Here is a 17,220-nt window from a genome sequence, read left to right as displayed (position 1 = left end):
GCTTTGTGTTGTGTTCCTCAAGCAGTTTCTGAGCACTTTTTGTGATGTAGTGGTGTTTTTTTGGCTGCAGCCATCAGGAAGTGCTTGTTTCTGTCAATGTGAGTGCCTCATTGAGACTTTATAGTTGCATCCAATGTAATACAAACGTAGTTAAATGTAGTTATATCTACATGTGATTGTTTTACCCTCAGAACACCTTAATGCACGGGTGTCGAACTCCAGGCCTCAAGGGCCGGTGTCCTGCAGCTTTTAGATGTGTCCTTGGTCCAACACAGCTGATTTAAATGGCTAAATGTCCTCCTCAACATGTCTTGAAGTTCTCCAGAGGCCTGGTAATGAACTGATCACTTGATTCAGGTGTGTTGACCCAGGGTGATATCTAAAACCTGCAGGCCTGGAGTTCGACACCCCTGCCTTAATGTTTCAGAAATTTTGAGAAGAGACTTTTTTATGCTGTTCCCTTTTTGTATAAGTCAGCCTTCAACTATTTTGAGAGGAAAATGGCAGCAATGATAATAAAGTGACATCTTCAGACATGGAAGGAGAATGTAGCTCTAAATGATCTGCCAGGGGCTATTTGCCTCATTAGCCTCAGTGATAGCTCTAAAAACTAAATTGGCTTCAATTTTGAGCTAATACTTCCTTCTTTTTTTTTCTCTTTAAATCGAGGTAAGGCATCTAAGCAAAAGAGGCTCTTACATTCTCTGTTTTATGTTTCTTCAGGGTAACTTATGTGGCAGAGGTTTACACTATGCATTCACCTTCCCAGAAGAAAAAGTCTCTACTTCAAAAGTGGCTTTAGTATGACTCTTTGGGCTGCCAGGATTACAGTGTGGAGAAACGATGTGATCGCAATGCTCTTTTTGAAAATATATGAGCCCGGAAATTGAATTTTAAATAGTCCTAATATTAGCTACAATACTGGAATCTGACTCCATAATTGTGCTTGAGAGCTGATGAGATGAAATTTAGGATAAAAATAAAACTCTCTCCATGGTAGCAATTTGAAACTTTTACTGTAGGAAAGAGACCCAAACACTGCAGAACCCTTTTTTTTAACAACCGAGACATAAATCAAATGGCCTCTCTCCCACCTTCATCTCTGGTAGCAGGTGCTCTCATATTAGATGCTGTCCTGGGGAGAGAGAAAAAACACGATAGCAAGAAAATGAAATAGCTCATAAGGTAAGAATAGGCCTCTACTTACAATATAATGAAAATATAATACAATATAATGGTGAGGTAAAATAGTTCCAAAGCAGTTTAATTAGTCAAATCAATTAAACATAAGTCACAGTTGGAATCTTAACATTAAAGTGTTACACAAACATCATGTGCATACTTGCTTATTTAAAGTATATATGCTATGTGTTTGCCGTATACTGTTTGCACATTTTTATCTGCACTTTTGTGAAACTATTATTTGAATATTGGACTCTGGCTAAAGGAGCTGTCAAAGTGATATCATGAAACGTATTAAAAATCAATCATGACAGTCATCAATAATGCACATATGTTAAATGCTGGAATTTTACTCATTTTTAGTCATAATGATTTGCTGTCGAATAAAAGGCAATAACTCTCCAGTTAAAAGGCAGCAGAATTAGAAGATTTGTGCAATGCTGTGAAAAACTACCCATGATTCAGTAGCTTGTAGAGCCACCTTTAGCAACAATAACTTCTTTACCAGTCTCTCCCATCATTGTGGTTAAGTTTTGACACATTTTACAATTTTGCTTCACTTCAGTGAGGTTTAGCTGTTGGAGAGATGGCCTCACATTTGACTGTAGAATACTTTGGTGTACAGAGGAGTGCATGGTCAACTCAATGACTGCAAGGTCTCGAGGTCCTGTGGCTGCAAAACAAGCCCAAATCATCACACCTCCACCACCGTGTTTGATAGTTGGTATGAGGTGTTGTATACGGTGCTGTTCATTATGGCCAAACATCTCCACTTTGCTCTCATCTATCCAAAGGATGTTGTTCCAGAAGTCTTGTGCGTTCTTCACCTTCCTAACAAGCCACACTTGTTCAGTCTTTTTTTAACTGTACTGTCATGAAGTTTAACATTTAACATGATAACTGAGGATTGTAGAGTTTGAGATATAGCTCTTGGGTTTTTTGTAGTTTCTGTGCAGCCTTACTTTTGGGTGAATTCGCTGAGACTTCCACAGCTGGGAATTGTTTTAAGACATCAGAATGCTACAGTCAGAACTTTGGCTTTACAGATCAGCCATGATCGGTTAATCAGGATTATTTGATTAGCAGTACCCGGCTGCTACTTACCCTCTAAAGTTCTATGGAAGCTGTAAGGTTGTAGTTAGTTAGACTTAGACTTAGTTAGACTTAAACAGAGAGGAATTTACTAATGCAAATTTGGTGCAGGAAATAGGGAATTTTCCAGGTGCCCATCTACTCTATTTGAAACTATACACTATATACACTATACACAACTATATGTGGTGTTTGTGCGGTACTGTAGCATTATATTATATAGCAGGTAAATATATTCTATGTCACCCTTTAGAATTGATGTTGAGATCAGCTGGGGGAGAGAGGTGCATTTGTAACTACAACCTGCACCAAAGACACTTCAACAATGTGAAGACTTGTTGACAAAGCGGCTTAAAGCTGGAGCCGCTGGTTAATTGACAGGCAGGATAGACTGCCTCTATGACTTTACAATAGGGTCAGATTGAATTGTGGACTGTGAATAAAAACAAAATATGTAATTCTGCATGAACATTCATGTGTGTGAATGTGATTGAAAAAAAGATTTTGACTGACCTTAAGTTTCTAAGAGTGAAAAGTTTCTACTGTACAGCTCGTGAGCCAACATGTACATGTTTTTGGTCCTGGGAAATACTCTGCGTACTACACTATACTCTATCTGCTTTGGGACTGAGAGATCAATCAATCAATACAGTCTTGCTGGCTTAGTTTATAAAATGTATCAGTCAAGAGCAAAATAGCTTAACGTTTAAGAAGTTAGGTTGCACTGTAATCTGAGATTTATGCAGGGCAAATACTCAGGTGTATGCTGTAGCTTTCAGACGTATTTCCATCATTGAAGCTTTCAAGCTGGGCTAGCAGAGTGCCCATGTGTCAAGTCTTTGTTCTTAACTAAGCTGTAGCTGACTGCCTGCTGTTCATTCATATCTTCTTACCTAATTTATGTCTAAGTGGTTTAAAGCCATTTTACCTATAACTCAAAGCAGTTTTTCTAAATTGATAATCAGTTATGAAAAAAGTGCGCTACATCTGTTACATCAGTCTGTCCTGAATTTAAGTAGAGATTGAAATTGGATTCATTTTTTTTCAAGGTTATCACGACGCAATATTGACTCACCTCTGTGAAAACCTTGGGGCCAGTAAAACAGAAAAAAAACTAAAATAATTATCTCCCAAAGTAGTCAGCATGTCAATTTTCTTTATTTTTTCTGTTCGGATGAGGCAGATATTATTTGAAAGTCTTGCTTATATTAGTTTCTTTCTCTTTCTATTATGTATTATTTGATTAATTATTTCATTTGTGACTGTCAGCAATTGTAATTTTGCAGTCTCTGGAAAAAGTCAAAGTAATGATTCCCTGTTCCTTTCTGTCTCTCTTGATTACTCACTTAGACAATGATACGACTGTTATTTTGGCTAAAATAAGAAATGGCACATATTACATATTCTGAACAACATTGTTTGTCTTCATATTTTGCTTGCAGGGAGCCAGAGTTTTGTTTTAATGTCTTAAAGTGCTCTTGAGAACTAGTTCTTTGGGCAATCCTAGTTTTTCAAGTTTTTCTTTGGACATTGGCTGTTTTTTTCCCTCATTTTCAGTCCAGTCCATTTTTTATTGTTTGTTTAGACATTTAATAGATAATAATTACCTATTAATCATTAAAGGCTGCTGACTTATGGGATTAAAAGACAAGTTAACAAGATAAGATAACTTGTTATTGCACAGTCATACTGTGCACCTGTGGAAACAACAACAAACGAATTTTTCAAAAATATTTTGCATTTCTTTAGTTGCATCTATGAAAAATTCTAAAGGTAACACAGTTTTACAGACATACAGTAACAGGATGATTCCCAAAGAGCTGTTAGTTAAATGCTTGACACATCATGGCATGCATGGTGTGCAGTTTGTCCTTAAAATGTTTGAGGAACTTGAATAAGTGGAAGCAAAAGAAGAAGCAGCTGGACTAAAAAAGAAACAATCTACAGCAAATAAACGATATCTGACAGTCATAGCCCTGAGAAACAGGAAATATAAATCCACCAAACACTTGACATTACTTTATAAATGCCATCTGTCAAACATGGTGGAGGCTCTGTCGTGGTTTAGGGCTGCATTTCAGCCAGGATTGCTGGAGATCTCATCGAAATTAATAGAATTATTAGTGCAGAAAAGTACCGTCACATATTGAGAAACCTAAGATAACATCGGGAAAGAATCTGACTGGCAAGAGCTTCTTTCTTTGACATGACAATAACCTCAAACACACTGCCAGTGCAGTAAAAGCATAACTGGATAGAAAAACACACAATGGAGCACTATCAGTCATGGGCTGGCATCCCAAGAGCCCGGACCTCAACATTATTGAAGCAGTGTGGGATCATCTTGACAAAGAATGGAACAAAAGGCGGCTGACATCCAGAGAAAAAAAATTTGAGAGAAAGCTACGAGAAAGCTTGAGTTCAGGCAGTGTTGAATAATAAAATTGGTCACACCAAGTATTGACTTTCAATCTCGTTACAATTTTACAAACTCCTATTTGCATTTTTCTGTGCACGCACGTCTCAGTAAACCACAGCATCTATGTCTCGTTTTTCTAACAAAATATGAAGAAATGAGGGAATGCTCAAGACTTTGCACTGTCCTGTGTGATGACAAAATATTGTGAATTTTAAAATATTATCAACAACATTAGGATGACTCAAGTAAATAAAGCTATCTAGAGCATAACCTGTTACACAACTGCAGAAACACATTCTATTTACTGTGACCTAAGGTTGCTGTATGCTATCAAGATGAATAGTGTTGGTTTCCCTTAAAGTTTGCTAATAAACAATTAGCCACACCACTTTATATTGCCGAATCACCTTTGACTCCTGGCATGCCAGCAGAGTGTACACAGTGTTACCTGTAGCTAGTGTTGATGTTGCTGTGTTGCAGTGTCACCTCTAGTGAACTCCACCCACACCATCACATAGCAGTCTAGTGGGAGAAGTGCTTAATTGCTGTCTTTCTCTCCCTTCACTTTCGCTCTTCTCTGGATCTCAGTGGACTGAGGAATAAATATGCTCACCTTTTTTCCTGCGTATCCCCAGTGAGAACTAGTTGAGGGATTGTCTCGGAACGCTAATTAACATTTGATTGTTAAAGGTTGTTTCCAGTTTCTAACAATGTTGCTTTTTTCATACTTTTGATGTTTGTTATGAATATGCTCACCGACTTAACTGACACAACAATGTCGAAATATACGAAAAAGTCTGGTGTAATCCAGCATTTCCTGGTGGTGCACGGGTGTCAGACCTCGTTTTAGTCCAAGTATTTTTTTCCTACTGTTAAAAAAAGTTCAATTAGATAAAACACATATTTTTGAGGCATCTGGAAGAAAAAACAAAGCTAGTGAAGCCCTATTAGCTTAATTGTTCCCCTTCAATCATTTAGCAAAAATGACATGAAAATAAGGCGCATATTTAACAGAACACAATTTACAGTGGCACTTAAAGTTCTCCATTTAGGTTACACAGGTAGTTTGTAAACATTTCAGTGTTTTCTAAATAATTCCAAGCATATATATTATTATTGAATTTCTTTAAAACTCTTTCTGTGAAATATAGAGACCAGTCGGCGACCTTCCGGAAACCACTGGTTGCTAGCTAGAAATGTGTACTCCCCAAGCACTTGGTGAGTGGTTGCCAGAGGTTGCTCCGTGAAAGAGGTATTTGGTGCTGCACCAAATACCTCCCACCTGGACAGTAGTTGATTAATGGTTGCAAATCGGCTCCTTCCTTGCAAACTACAGCTAGCTGCGGCAATCTGCTGGTAACCATAGTAGCCATAGGCAGGTTTTTGGTGTACCCATCGTGCAAACAACCTGACACTCAATAATGCACTTAGTCATGTCCCTAACAATAGAACCGGCAAGTTTAAAGTAGTTGTCCAGATGAACAGACAATCACATACAAAGGTTCACTAATTTATTAGTGTGATGGTTGGAATATCTTAATTCGTCCACCATTAAGACTAATCTTTGTGATTGTGTGTTATATGTAAATTGAGTTAAACTGGGGAGAATTTCAATACAGAACTAGTTTTTCTTTATGAAATCAACAGATTTATGAGTGAACTGAGCCTGCTGATCCGGTGAAGCATGAAATAAAGCCTGAGGGGCTAAGTGGTTGCATCTAAGATATTTATTCTGTAAATGTGTACCTTCAGGCCCTAGAACACCTGCCAAAGTTTGACACAGTGTTACCAACTTATTGTGGCTAGTGCCAGAGCTGCATTGGAACAAGGTCGTAGATCGAGCGGTGGGCGTTGGAGTTCAGGCCCTTAATGGGAGGATCAGTCTTGTCGTTTCTGATTTTCTGCTTCTAATCATTTTCAAAGATTTATTTAGTCACCTATCGTGTTCTCCCTTTGCTTCTCTCTTTCTTTTGCATCCTCCACTCAGAGTCTCCCGTGTTGCACGTCATCATCTGTCATATTCGAGGCCTGTGCAGTTGGTGATTCATATGCAGAGCGTCACCACCAGCACACTTTGATTCCCTCCTACTCTCTTTTGCGCACTTTTATTCTTTTTATCCTTCTGTCTTGCCCTTCCCTCTGTCTTTGTTCTCCTGGCTCCTTCTTAGTCTTATATTTCCAGCACTGTCAGTCTCTTCTCCTCAAAGCCTTTGTCACTGCCCATCCATCTCACGAATACTTCCTCCTTCATGTCACACTGTGCTCATTTGCTTAGGATAGCCAGAGACAGTTTGTGTAAATGTGCCTCTTCGACCTTTCTGCTATGTCCCATTTATATAACATGGGAAAATGTGAAGTGTCTGTCTTGCAGACAGGCAGCTAATCAACCTGCAGCACAGTCTGCTCGGCATTTCTAATCTCTAATCAATTTTTTTTTACCCAGCGACACATTTTCTGTGTTGCTATGCCTGCTTTGTTTTCTTGCAGGCTGCCACACGGAGAAGAGCATCCAAGGTCAAATCACAGTGTCCTCACACACAAATAGCCTGGCCGTATTTTTATTTCTTTTGGCACAGTGATGGCGTGTCAGCAAAAGTGTACAGGGATAGATGGCTTTGCCTTGAGGGTAAGAGAGGGAGAAAAGAGGTACGGACATAGAGGGGTACTCCCTTCTGGGACTCATTTGATAGCGTTTTCATTTCGTACTTTTCCACCGCCACCCCCTTCTTTGTGCTCACTGTGCTTCTGTCTATCAGGTGCCATCTGTTTCAGAGTTCAGATGAGGATGTTTGTTGTTGCTGAAACACCTGCTTTACAAACTTAATGAATCTCCTGGCTTGTAGAAGGAACAATGAAGCCAATGTCGAGAGGGAATTCAAATTTATTAATTATTATTTTATTTAGCATGGGAAGCTACTTGGCACATATCACATTGTCCTATTTGGCAATCAGTTTTGCTTTTATCGGATCATGATAGAAACCAGTTACATGAGGTCCTCATTGAACTTAATTCAGTTGTAGGTCTCCTGCTGACTTTTCATGTGACTTCGGAGCTGAATATTCTGGGTGTAGATTCTGGGAAGCAGAGCCTACACCCATATTAGATACAACTTTGGGATAATCACATGCTAATGTTTAATATGAGCGTGCAAACAAAGCATTCAGCTACAGCACTTATGACAACTATGTAAATAAAAATTTAATAAATTAGTCCACAACTCTTTTAAACATATTTCTTTAATTTTAAAATATAAAGTGGCAACATATTTAATGTTGCATTTGTGATTTTTAAATATATTGTGATAATAACAATGCTATTGACCCATTACAGGGTTCTGTATACACAGCAGGAAAGAGTGGATCAAGAAGACGTCCGAATAAACAATCAGTGGTTAAAGTTAGAATGTCAAATACTGATTGGTTAATAGTGAAAGTCAAGATGTGGGTTTTGAACAGCACAAAGAAATACTTTGTGTTGGTCATACATAGTCATGGGGAAAAAAAAATATAGACCTTTGTTAGAGCAGCCGGGTGCTGATAATCATTCCACTTGCTTGATTATTAGTGTGACCATAAGAGCAGATGATTTAGCAGTTTGCTTGTTCTCCCTTAAAACAACAAAGCTACATCTGAACAAACCACGAGACGTGGAACAATGTCGTTCGGAGAGATAAAACCAAAGTGGAGATGTCCAGCCAAAAACCAAACCACGGCACAAACACCTCATATTGACTGTAAAGCATGATGGTGGAGGTGTGATGATTTGGGTGGTTTTGCAGCTGCAGGACTTGAGCTTCTTACAGTCTGCAATGCAATAATAAGTATTGTAGCGTCAGATGTGAGGTCGTGTGTCCAATAGTTCAAGCTTGGCCCAGACTGGATCATGCAGCAGAGCAATGATCCCAAGCAAAGAAGCCATTAGAAGGAATTGAACATTAATTATTGATCTGCAGAACTCAATTATGCTATTTGGTGGTTAGATGCTGATGGCCCATCACAGCAGAATGAAATCCCAGAAGTGATAGGAATTAGAGCAGGACTGTCTAGACCCTGATGGTATTAAGGGATCACATGGAGGCTTTGGTGGAGGTGGGTTGGACAAAAGAGTCTGCAAGGAAGAATGAAAGACAAACAGTGGGATTTAAAGGATGCAGAGTGAAGGCTGATTGGTTTAAAGGAGGCGAGCAGAAAGATGATTGGGCTACAATTGGCCGTGAGTCCTGCAGCGTGAATAGACTAGCAGCTAAATACCTGGAAAGCAGACAGTTTTTATTATTCTGCGTAAGAAAGGTGCCAATGAATGAAATGCACTCTAGGCATTATTGTTGAATGTCATTATTTTGCATCCTAGCTTACAAAGGTGAGCTAGGAAGCTACATAAGGCTAAATCGAGGTTAACATTTTCATCAAAGTTTGTGTTGTAACTCTTAAGGATTAAATTAATTTCAAACTCAATCACAAAACATTGTTTCCTTCACTAAGTCTGACCTCTTGTTGACTCACTCTTGATCCTGCTGTGCATATAGACCCTTATAAATAAATCTCATTTAATGTAAATCTTGAGTGTTGTGTGCTTCCCTTTATGCAGAGGTCCCTGTGTCAGCCAAGAAATAAAAAATGAGGCAATATTTTGCAACACAAAGTATTATCACTACTGCATGAATGCACCATAAATGTACCAAATTCCATTGCAGTCAATCCAAGAGTTGTTGAGACATGTGGGGCTGCATTTCTTGCCGACATCATAGTAATGCTGCAGATGCTCGTTATTTTTTCTCCTTATGTTTGTGAAATACAGGGCAGACATGAAAGGATGAATGACTAAATAAAAGTCTCAAAAATGAGCCGTATTTAGTTCAATCCGCAAGCAAGTGTAAATAAGAGCAAATGAACTCGACAGCCAATCACTTACCTCTTTTCTGCCCCGCTGTCTCTGATGTTCATCGTTTTCATTTCTTTCATCTTCCTATTCTCGCACACGGTTCTTCGTCGCCCTTACACTTCCCAGCCCACGTCTATTTATTTTTTTTACACCATAGCCATTTTCGTTCCCTCCACCCTCCCTCACTCATTGTCTCTCCTCTTGTTTCGACTGTGGGCATCCTCTCATAACAGCCACTGTAATAGTTCGGATGTCAAGGAAGCAAACCAGGCCGGCTTTTCTCCTGTAAGTTTCACCATGATTGTCTTTGATCAGTTTGTTAGTAGATTAGTGATGATAGTGGCATCTTTTGTCACTGGTGGGAGCCATTGAGCCAGGACAGACTAGACAAGATAGCTTTGATTTAGTTGACTTCTAGAGTATTGACTATAACTTGCTTTAAATTCTGCTTGTGTCAGCTATGGGAATTATTTTGTCAAGTTTTTCAGAGTAACCATAACTTTGAAATATCGTTATGTAACTGTAATTCTTTTGTTGCATCCAGAGAGGTTTAGTCTCCACCAGCTACTGGAGTACATGCTAAATGTTCAACTAAACTTGGCACAAAAGTTTGGTCAATGGTTTCTTTGTTTTAACAACACTTCTTGGCAATAAATGTTATACGGTTGGAAGACCTGTTTATTTCCCCTTGAATGGTGCCACATAAGGAAAATGCATTTGTGGGTTGAGCAGCAGGGTTGAGTATGTTGGCTGTGCCCATGAACAACTTGCCAAATTAGATATATGCACCCTCAAGGGCTTCATGAGGGTAACTGTCCACTGAGGTGGGCCCCCGAGAATTGCATTCCCTATGGGACTTTGTTTCATTTCACACTGCAAGTGAGTATGCTAATGCCAGCATATTAGCTAGCTGGCAGTATGTACAGCAGCAGCTATGTACAGCTATGTAAGTGAGATAACACCGGGTTCAGAGTTCTGTACTTTTTGTGTGCGGTTTCAGCAAAACAATTTAACTGGAAATGGACGTGTGGCTAATGGCACTGACTTTGTGCTCTTTTAAAATAACATCTCACTATTTTCTCTACATTGCTAAATATACAATGTTATATACGGTAACAGTGTGCTGGGTTTTTGTTGTTTGTCTGAAGTTGGACTGATGGCAGCTTATAGTTGAAATGTTTTTGTCCATTGTTAGTAGACACTGTGAAGTATATTATAAAAAGAGCACCTGTACTGTCTTTTATACAAGGATACAAGGACTTACTAACCTTTGACAGCTCCTGCTGCTGCTCCTGATAACCTCCAAAAACCTGACTTACAGATAATTTGTGCTGATATTACCATCATCAACAAAAGATATTCTTTGGTTGCTGTGGTCTTTTACTGTTTTATAATCTTTGTTCATCTTCATCTATCCCACGTAGTTCACAGAAAATGCTGCCATTTGTTTTTTTCCTTTGATAAGTCAAAATAAACCCTTAATAAAGCCTGGACTTTACTAGAAAACCTCTAGATCTTTAGAGCTATTTTTTGCATAAAATGTAACATCGTCCAGAGTGCTTTCAAAATGTCCTTGCTAATTTCTTTTGTATATATGGTGGTTGCCGGTGTTGCATCAATATCTTTGCTTATGCCATGATAGTACATCACTCAAAGGTTCCTTTTGTCCTAAGGAGTATTTGCCCTGATGTAGAATGGTCCTGAGAACTGTGATGGTTACTAACTTGAACTTTTATCTGGGACCAGCTAAAATCTACAGTTTAGTGAGTACGTTTTGGTTTTCATTTTGTCTCTGCAGGTATACTTATACCCTGTGCCCATTCAATCAAGTTACACAAAAGAGCACGGCAGGAGTAGAGGTCTCATTAGGGTAAGTACCTCAATCACTGTTTCTTTTGTGCACACAGTTAAAATCCCAATCACTGACCAGCCGGGGTATTTCTGCGATCAGGTGGGAAAAAATTAAAGACAGTTTATAGAACGACATCTTTCCAAAGCGCTTAGCAGTACTCTGAGTACTGTGGCCTGAGATTCTATAGCAGAGCATAGTCAATATTTTAATATGAAGCCACAAAGCACTTCTAGTACAATTCACATACATTTTCCCTCCCCTGGGCTTTCATCATGCACTAAAAGCCAAGAAGGGCATTTTGTCTTATTTATACCAATTAGATAAATTCAGTGACAGCATTGTTCATTTCACGATTCGACCTGAAACAAATCCCACCCCTGCACTCCCCAGAAAGCTCTTTAATCATTGTTACAGTGCTCATATGAAGTTACCCTAAGACCAATATTTGCACTATTGATTCTTTTTTATTGTTATTCAATCTCTGTTAGCTTCGTATGACCTTTAATCAGTCACTAACAGATCTTTATTATATTTTTAATACTTTTTGATCAATGACAAAACGGAGCAGCTTTCATAGACTGGTGGGGTTATATTTCCTCAGCCTCCAAGGGTTTCAATTTCATCAAAAGGTTTACATTCTGGTCTTTTACCTTACCCTTGGGGAATGTCTTTGTCAACTGTTGGACACAGGTGTGCATCAAGAAGGCCGTGTGCTATGAAAGAAGCCACTCAGTCCCCACTGAAATGCACCTTTAATTGTCATAAACGTTTTTATTTTGATTCTTTGGAGATCTATCTGCTGTTAAGCAGTATATACCAGTGAAATATCTACTGCTTGATTGTATTTTTATCTTGCATGTGACTTTAAACGCTGGCTGTTATTCAGTCATTAGTTTTGCTTCGGCGACCACATCACCTCACCTTTCTCTTCACCGTAACATCTCTGTCAAAAACAAGAAGAAAAAAGAAAGCATACATCAAACGGATGGTTTTTTCCTGTTTATTTACTTACTTTTTCTTCTCTTATGAATTTTTTATTTAAGGTGATAATTATGGGATGTCGCCTCACTGTCCTTTTCCACTCTCTCATTAGCCTTGGCTGTCCGTCACCTGACACTTTTATAGGCTGCAATTATGGAAAACCTATTCCATCCACACTGACACCTATGCAAAAAGCTTTTATGATCCACGTCAGCTCCTTCCCTAAGAGGAAGACCGAGTTGCGCTGGTGTTTTTTTCCACTCAGCGACCACACAGACTAACAACTTGTTTTGCGGACGGATAATAAAAAGGTCTAAAATGGCCGTGGAAAATTTGCGACACGGAGTCAAAACATTTTGTCTGCTTTGAGATGCGATGCCATTAGGGCCCAACTTGAAGTAAGACTCGAGATAATTTAATTGCAATTATTCTTCCGTGCAGATACAGTGGGGGTTTTTTCCCTTTCAGGTGGAAAATTAATTGGAATCTAAAGCAGAGCTGTTTTCTTCTTCTTCTTTTCTTTTTTTCCACCATCAACTCCCACACTATGCTCACTTTTGGAGCGTAAAGTGCAATGCTTCACCATGTTTTTAGCGCAGGAAAGAGGAAGAACAGAATGCTAACTGTGAGTAATGTGACCCCAGCGCTTCTGCCTGCCTGTCACTCATCATGGTATGGAAGGGCAGAAGGACTAAACGAAATCAATGGTCAAACACGCCAAAATCTCTGCCAAACAGGACTCGAGGGACAGATTTCAAATGTATATTTATTTATTTTTTCCCCACATTCCAGCGTTTTTTCACACTGATGACTAAGACTAAACACAATGTTGGATTTTTCCATAGAAGTCAGAGAAAAATAATAATGCTAGCTTAATATAAGTTGTTATCACATGTACCTCATTGGTATTTTCTAGGTGTAGGCGGGCTGTGCGGCTCTATATGATGTACTATACTGTTTCCAGAGTGCGTGTAGTGAAGGTGGACTGCTTTCAGCTGAGGCAAGGGGGAGGGGAGGCACATGAATCATAGCTCGCATGGTGGGTATAAAGTTCATTTTTTTATCCAGACAGACCATCAGTCAGGCCTTGCAGGATGTGGCCGAGCCTCCTGATATCAATCTGCATGGAGGCCTCCTCTTTCTCCCTAGAGGGGGTGAGGAGGGAGAGGGGAGTGCTTTGATTTAAACGGCAGCATTTATCACACCTGCTCCAGCATCCTAAAGGACAACCATGTGAGACAGAAGAGGTGGCGGTGGTGTCAGAGAAACAGCATTACCATGCGCGGCCTCCCACTGGAAGCGTGGCTGCCCTGGCGATGACATTGCTAATACTCGCTCGTACGATTTTCTGACTAATTTGGATTAGTCGTGTTACGTTTCCGCGGCATTAAATTGATGGCGCCGCTGCCGAATTTCGATTACGGCTCACGGCCTGCACAGTTTGCGAAGTGTGTCACGGCTCATAAAAGTTGAAATTGTACCCTGAGCCTTAACCTTCCTTCATGCTTGGTTTTGCAGCATAGCTTGGCGTTAGACCATTAACTACACAAATGTTTGCGAGGAACAATAAATCAACCTGGCAACGCTTTCTTTTGCAGCTGCTCGCTCTTATATTGTGGCCACACACTGCCAAAGATTTCATAAGGCACAGCAGTCACTCTGTGCTTCCAATTATCTGTAAACGCAGATATTATACAACACATATTCACCTCTTGAATTCCAATATCTCTGTTTTCCATTTAGCTTTCGGCCTCGGCGTCACAAGCGCTTCCTGAAATGGCTATTGTAACACTAACATCAGCCATGATAATGATAATAGAATAGGAGAAAATGCTTGCATTGCTACAAACACTATCCCAACGTGACAGCGTCGTCCATCTTCATAATGTCCCCGCGGTACCCACCCCCGCCCTCCTCCTCAAAGGGCAGACATGCTAGGTACATTGACAAGACAGCAAATGCAGAGCTGCTAAATGCTTCTGGAAAAGTCCAAACAGAGACGCACGCGGGCAGATCTCTTGCTACCTCTGTGCTTATGTGAGGTATTGCAAGCACTGCCGTTACAATTTGTTTGATGGAGAAACACCACATGCAGAGAATTAATACTGTGTTAACAAACAGAACATTGATCATATTGTCACCAGCATGTCACATTAATTTCCAAAAAGCCAATGTGGTATTGAGATCACTCCTTACAACGTGGGAGGAAATTTGGACCGTTCTTCCTTAGAGAACTGCTTCAGTTTAGCCATATTCTTAGTGTGTCTGGTGTGAATGGCTGGATGTCTGGGCTCTGACTGGACCGCTCCAAAACACAGATTTTCTTTGTTGAAAATAATTGTGTGCTAGAGTTGCTTTAATGTTTAAGGTTATTGTCCTGCTGTGTCATCCAGTTAGTGCTGACCCAAGGCCCCAGTCGCACGGGTCACGGGGGAAAATACAGGATTAAACACCGCCACCTTGCCAGCAAGCTGTTTATTCGACCAGTAGACAAATTATATAACGTGTTATACAATAAATACATGTCCGGTAAAGCGCAGTGTGACTGACTTTTTAGCTAACGTAAGCTAAAGTGGCAGTGTCTGTTTTTGTTTTTGACGCTGTCGCTGGTACGAGATTCCGGAATGGCACCACTTACCTCAACATCCAGCTGTGAAAGCTGCATCAACCTGAGCCAAAAAGTGATCGAGCTGGAACAAAGGATATCCACGCTATACCAAATCCAGGGGGCTGAATGCAAACTTGACACGATCCTCCTTGGCAAAGCTCAAACCACCGCTACTAGCGCTGAGCTAGCCGACACAGTGCACCATCCAGCTGCTGTGTCCCAAGATCCCGCCAACAGTCAACACAGGCTCTCAACTTGCGTCGCTGGTGCTTCTGCCAAGGACGAGAACTCCTGGTTTCAGCTAGGGGCCAGACCCAAGGCTCTGGTCAGCTCCACTCCACTCCAACCAGCGCCATGGACCATGGTTGAGACGCGCGGTGGCTGCAGAGGGGGCAGGAGGATCCGTCTCTCGCACCCTCACCCCTCCGGTGCGGTAGTATTGGAGAATAAATTCAATGTCCTGGATCCTGTGGACTTTCCTCCTCTGACTGCTAGCCCTCGCCATCCCGCTGTGTCGCTGAGGTCTACGCCATCTCCACCACTACGCCCCCGGAGCCGCGGCGGGCAACCCGACGCTGTGGTGCAAACTCACCGCAGAGAGCTGTGCTTTACCCCGGCTCCTCGGAGAAGAGGACCCACGGCGCGGCTACCTGGGAGTCACTCACGCAGTCCGGCTGGCGCATCTCCATCTGAACACCCCCGGTGTCGCGGCGCGGGCGTCTCAGATGGCCAACAGCCCCCGGTGGCACTTCCTCTCTCCACGCTGGTCCTCGGGGATTCCATCGTCAGGAACGTGCGGATAAGGGGGGCGCTCACGCTGTCGTTCCCGGGAGCCACTGTTGTTGACATAGTGGACAGAATTCCCAACATTCTGGCATCCCACCCACAGGTTAACCGGCTCATCATCCACATCGGCACCAATGACATCCCCAAACAGCAATCTGAGCTGCTGAAGTTGGACTTCCTCGAACTCTTCAGCCTCCTTGGTCAGTTGCAGGTGAGTGCTTTTATCTCTGGGCCCACCCCCACCTGTGGCAGAGGGATAGGCCGTTTCAGCCGGCTGCTCAGCCTTAACACCTGGCTTTCCTCTGCCTGTATCTCCCACGGCGTGGGTTTTATTAACAACTTTGATGCCTTCTGGGAGAGGAGGCATCTTTTTGGGGCAGACGGGCTCCACCTCAACGCCTGGGGACGCCGTTTGCTGTCCGCCAATTTGGCATTTGGCGTACAGCACTCCCGCACATCGCCACTGTCTGCCACTGACTGATGTTCCCCTGGTCCCAGCTCCTATATTTGTTCCACTTTTAACAGTAATACACAAAACTCTGGACTAGGACCTTTCTCTCCCACAGTCAACACAAAACCCGTCATAATCACAAACAGAGAGCGACAGAATTATTATTAAATCCAGTAACTCCAAAAACATTAATAACCTCCGGCCTCTTCAAAAATATCAACATCCATTCAACTCTATTGTCAATAATCCACCAGTCTCAATCAGTATGGCACTTTTAAATGTACGCTCTCTGTCGAACAAGTCTTTTATTATTAATGATTTAATTTTAGATAATAAATGTGACTGTTTATTTTTAACTGAAACATGGCTGGGTTCGGATGCACCAGTTGTTCTCACTGAGGCCTCCCCACCAAATTTTACTTTCTCTTTTTCTATTAGAAGTGGTAAGAGAGGTGGTGGGACTGCATCTTTAACCAACAACACACTCACCACCAAACACATTTTATTTGATCATTTTACCACTTTCGAATTCCACACTATTGTTTTCAGCAGCCCTCCAGTTTTATCTGTCACAATTTATAGACCACCTAAAGACAGCGCTGCTTTAATCAAGGAATTCTCAGAATTTTTAACAAACATACATTCAAACTATAATATGATAATTTTAACCGGTGATTTTAACCTGCACATAGATAATCCTTCTGACCCTGCATCAAAATAATTCTTAAACATTCTTCACTGTTTGGATTTTACCCAGCACGTCACGCAGCCGACTCACAACAGAGGACACACTCTGGACCTGGTCATCACCCATGGGCTGTCCACCAGCGTGTCCTCTGTTGTTGACTTGGCTGTCTCTGACCACTACTGTGTGTTTTTTAACATCACCGGTTTTATTCAGCGGAAGACCTCGGTGCGAACTGTGAGGAGGCGCTATCTAACCTCTGAAGTGGCTGCAAATTTTACC

The 17,220-nt window shown here is 41.1% G+C and overlaps 1 protein-coding gene across 2 annotated transcripts in view; it reads left to right on the top strand.

The window, feature by feature from the left end:
* The window catches only part of LOC113018664 (glucosidase 2 subunit beta-like), a 172,839-nt gene that overhangs the window by 134,981 nt on the left and 20,638 nt on the right, over positions 1–17,220 (top strand). For both annotated transcript variants that reach the window (XM_026161957.1, XM_026161958.1), the window contains exon 13: positions 11,374–11,445. In XM_026161957.1, the coding sequence (XP_026017742.1) occupies positions 11,374–11,445 (72 nt within the window). The remainder of the gene's footprint in view (positions 1–11,373; positions 11,446–17,220) is intronic.

Source organism: Astatotilapia calliptera, chromosome 3 (assembly GCF_900246225.1).
Source record: "Astatotilapia calliptera chromosome 3, fAstCal1.2, whole genome shotgun sequence".
Taxonomy (NCBI): Eukaryota; Metazoa; Chordata; class Actinopteri; order Cichliformes; family Cichlidae; genus Astatotilapia; species Astatotilapia calliptera.
Note: the sequence above shows the minus strand (reverse complement) of the source record. Positions and strands in the feature narration are given on the sequence as shown.